The sequence below is a fragment of the Tachysurus fulvidraco genome, chromosome 14 (genome assembly GCF_022655615.1).
Source record: "Tachysurus fulvidraco isolate hzauxx_2018 chromosome 14, HZAU_PFXX_2.0, whole genome shotgun sequence".
Taxonomy (NCBI): Eukaryota; Metazoa; Chordata; class Actinopteri; order Siluriformes; family Bagridae; genus Tachysurus; species Tachysurus fulvidraco.
The window spans coordinates 26,899,581-26,904,580 of NC_062531.1; the positions used below are offsets into that span (position 1 = coordinate 26,899,581).

Here is a 5,000-nt window from a genome sequence, read left to right on the forward strand (position 1 = left end):
ACACACTAACACTACACACTAACACTACACATTTATACACTATACACACTAACACTACACACTAACACTACACATTTATACACTATACACACTAACACTACACACTAACACTACACATTTATACACTTTACACACTAACACTACACATTACACACTAACACTACACATTTATACACTATACACACTAACACTACACACTAACACTACACATTTATACACTATACACACTATACACTACACATTTATACACTATACACTACACATTTACACACTATACACTACACATTTAGACACTATACACACTAACACTACACATTTATACACTATACACTACACATTTATACACTATACACTACACATTTATACACTATACACACTATACACTACACATTTATACACTATACACACTATACACTACACATTTAGACACTATACACACTATACACTACACATTTACACACTATACACTACACATTTAGACACTATACACACTAACACTACACATTTATACACTATACACTACACATTTATACACTACACACAAACACTACACATTTATACACTATACACACTAACACTACACATTTATACACTATACACTTCACATTTATACACTATACACACAAACACTACACATTTATACACTATACACACTAACACTACACATTTATACACTATACACTACACATTTATACACTATACACACTAACACTACACATTTACACACTATACACTACACATTTACACACTATACACTACACATTTATACACTATACACTACACATTTATACACTATACACTACACATTTACACACTATACACTACACATTTATACACTATACACTACACATTTACACACTATACACTACACACTATATCACTACACATTTACACACTATAACACTACACATTTATACCTATACACTACACATTTACACACTATACAAAATAAACATTATACACTAAACACTGTATACACTTATGAACACCGAATCACTACACATTTATACACTATACACACTAACACTTACACAAACACTATGACACTACACATTTATACACTAGACACACTAACATCTACACAGTATACACTATACACACTAATAACACTACACATTTACACACTATACACTAACAGTACAATTTAGACACGATACAACTACACATGTACACACTATACACTACACAGTTAATACACTATACACTACACATTTACAACCACTATACACTACACATTTATAGCACTATAACACTACACATTTAGACCACTATACACACTAACACTACACATTTATATACACTAATAACACTACAACATTTATCACACTATAACACTACACATTTATACACTATACCACTATACACTACACATTAGACACTATCACTACATTATACACGATACACGACACATTTATACACTACCGAACACTACCATTATACACTATACACACTATACACTACACATTTATACACTATACACTACACATTTATACACTACACACAAACACTACACATTTATACACTATACACACTAACACTACACATTTATACACTATACACTTCACATTTATACACTACACACACTAACACTACACATTTATACACTATACACGCTAACACTACACATTTATACACTATACACACTATACACTACACATTTATACACTATACACACTAACACTACACATTTACACACTATACACTACACATTTATACACTATACACTACACATTTATACACTACACACAAACACTACACATTTATACACTATACACACTAACACTACACATTTATACACTATACACTACACATTTATACACTATACACTTCACATTTATACACTACACACACTAACACTACACATTTATACACTATACACACTAACACTACACATTTATACACTATACACACTATACACTACACATTTATACACTATACACTACACATTTATACACTATACACACTAACACTACACATTTACACACTATACACTACACATTTATACACTATACACTACACATTTATACACTATACACTACACATTTACACACTATACACTACACATTTATACACTATACACTACACATTTACACACTATACACTACACATTTATACACTATACACTACACATTTACACACTATACACACTATACACTACACATTTATACACTATACACTACACATTTACACACTATACACTACACATTTATACACTATACACTACACATTTACACACTATACACTACACATTTATACACTATACACACTATACACTACACATTTATACACTATACACTACACATTTATACACTATACACTACACATTTATACACTACACACTAACACTACACATTTATACACTATACACACTAACACTACACATTTATACACTATACACTTCACATTTATACACTATACACTACACATTTATACACTATACACTACACATTTAGACACTATACACACTAACACTACACATTTATACACTATACACACTAACACTACACATTTAGACACTATACACTACACATTTATACACTATACACTACACATTTATACACTATACACACTAACACTACACATTTATACACTATACACTACACATTTATACACTACACACACTATACACTACACATTTATACACTATACACACTAACACTACACATTTATACACTATACACACTATACACTACACATTTACACACTATACACTACACATTTATACACTATACACTACACATTTACACACTATACACTACACATTTATACACTATACACTACACATTTATACACTATACACACTAACACTACACATTTACACACTATACACTACACATTTATACACTATACACTACACATTTATACACTATACACTACACATTTACACACTATACACTACACATTTATACACTATACACTACACATTTACACACTATACACACTATACACTACACATTTATACACTATACACTACACATTTACACACTATACACACTATACACTACACATTTATACACTATACACTACACATTTACACACTATACACACTATACACTACACATTTATACACTATACACTACACATTTACACACTATACACTACACATTTATACACTATACACACTATACACTACACATTTATACACTATACACACTATACACTACACATTTACACACTATACACTACACATTTATACACTATACACTACACATTTAGACACTATACACACTAACACTACACATTTATACACTATACACACTAACACTACACATTTATACACTATACACACTAACACTACACATTTAGACACTATACACTACACATTTATACACTATACACTACACATTTATACACTATACACACTAACACTACACATTTATACACTATACACTACACATTTATACACTACACACACTATACACTACACATTTATACACTATACACACTAACACTACACATTTATACACTATACACACTATACACTACACATTTACACACTATACACTACACATTTATACACTATACACTACACATTTAGACACTATACACACTAACACTACACATTTATACACTATACACACTAACACTACACATTTATACACTATACACTACACATTTAGACACTATACACACTAACACTACACATTTATACACTATACACACTAACACTACACATTTAGACACTATACACTACACATTTATACACTATACACACTAACACTACACATTTATACACTATACACTACACATTTATACACTACACACACTAACACTACACATTTATACACTATACACACTAACACTACACATTTATACACTATACACACTAACACTACACACTAACACTACACATTTATACACTATACACTATACACTACACATTTATACACTACACACACTAACACTACACATTTATACACTATACACAGTAACACTACACATTTATACACTATACACAGTAACACTACACATTTATACACTACACACTACACATTTATACACTACACACACTAACACTACACATTTATACACTATACACTACACATTTATACACTATACACACTATACACTACACATTTATACACTATACACTACACATTTATACACTATACACTACACATTTAGACACTATACACTACACATTTAGACACTATACACTACACATTTAGACACTATACACTACACATTTAGACACTATACACACTAACACTACACATTTATACACTACACACACTAACACTACACATTTATACACTATACACACTATACACTACACATTTATACACTACACACACTAACACTACACATTTATACACTACACACACTAACACTACACATTTATACACTATACACACTATACACTACACATTTATACACTACACACACTAACACTACACATTTAGACACTATACACAGTAACACTACACATTTAGACACTATGCACAGTAACACTACACATTTAGACACTATACACAGTAACACTACACATTTAGACACTATACACAGTAACACTACACATTTATGGTGTAATTCCAGATTAAATAGAATTATTCTAGATTCTATAAATTCTAGATTGTGTTGGTGAGACTTAGCTGTGTTCTGTTTCTGTCCTGTAGGGAAGGAGACGGTGACTATTCTCCCCGGAGCATCGTACTTCTCCAGTGATGAGTCCTTCTCCATGATCAGAGGGTCAGACACACAAACACACACACACACTCGTATGTCTATACACACTGGGGTCTGGATGCAGAGTGAGGTTCAGAAAATGGACAATGTTCTGAGAGGTCTAGAGCTATGTGGGTGCGCGCACGTGTGTGGGGGCGTGCGTGTGTGTGTGGGGGCGTGCGTGTGTGTGTGGGGGCGTGCGTGTGTGTGTGGGGGCGTGCGTGTGTGTGTGGGGGCGTGCGTGTGTGTGTGGGGGCGTGCGCGTGTGTGTGGGGCGCGCGTGTGTGTGGGGCGCGCGTGTGTGTGGGGCGCGCATGTGTGTGGGGCGCGCGTGT

At 32.9% G+C, this 5,000-nt stretch overlaps 1 protein-coding gene across 1 annotated transcript in view; it reads left to right on the forward strand.

Moving 5' to 3' along the window:
* The window catches only part of oxct1a (3-oxoacid CoA transferase 1a), a 24,044-nt gene that overhangs the window by 12,620 nt on the left and 6,424 nt on the right, over nt 1–5,000 (forward strand). Inside the window, exon 12 of the mRNA XM_027171076.2 lies at nt 4,617–4,689. Within this exon, the coding sequence (XP_027026877.2) occupies nt 4,617–4,689 (73 nt within the window). The remainder of the gene's footprint in view (nt 1–4,616; nt 4,690–5,000) is intronic.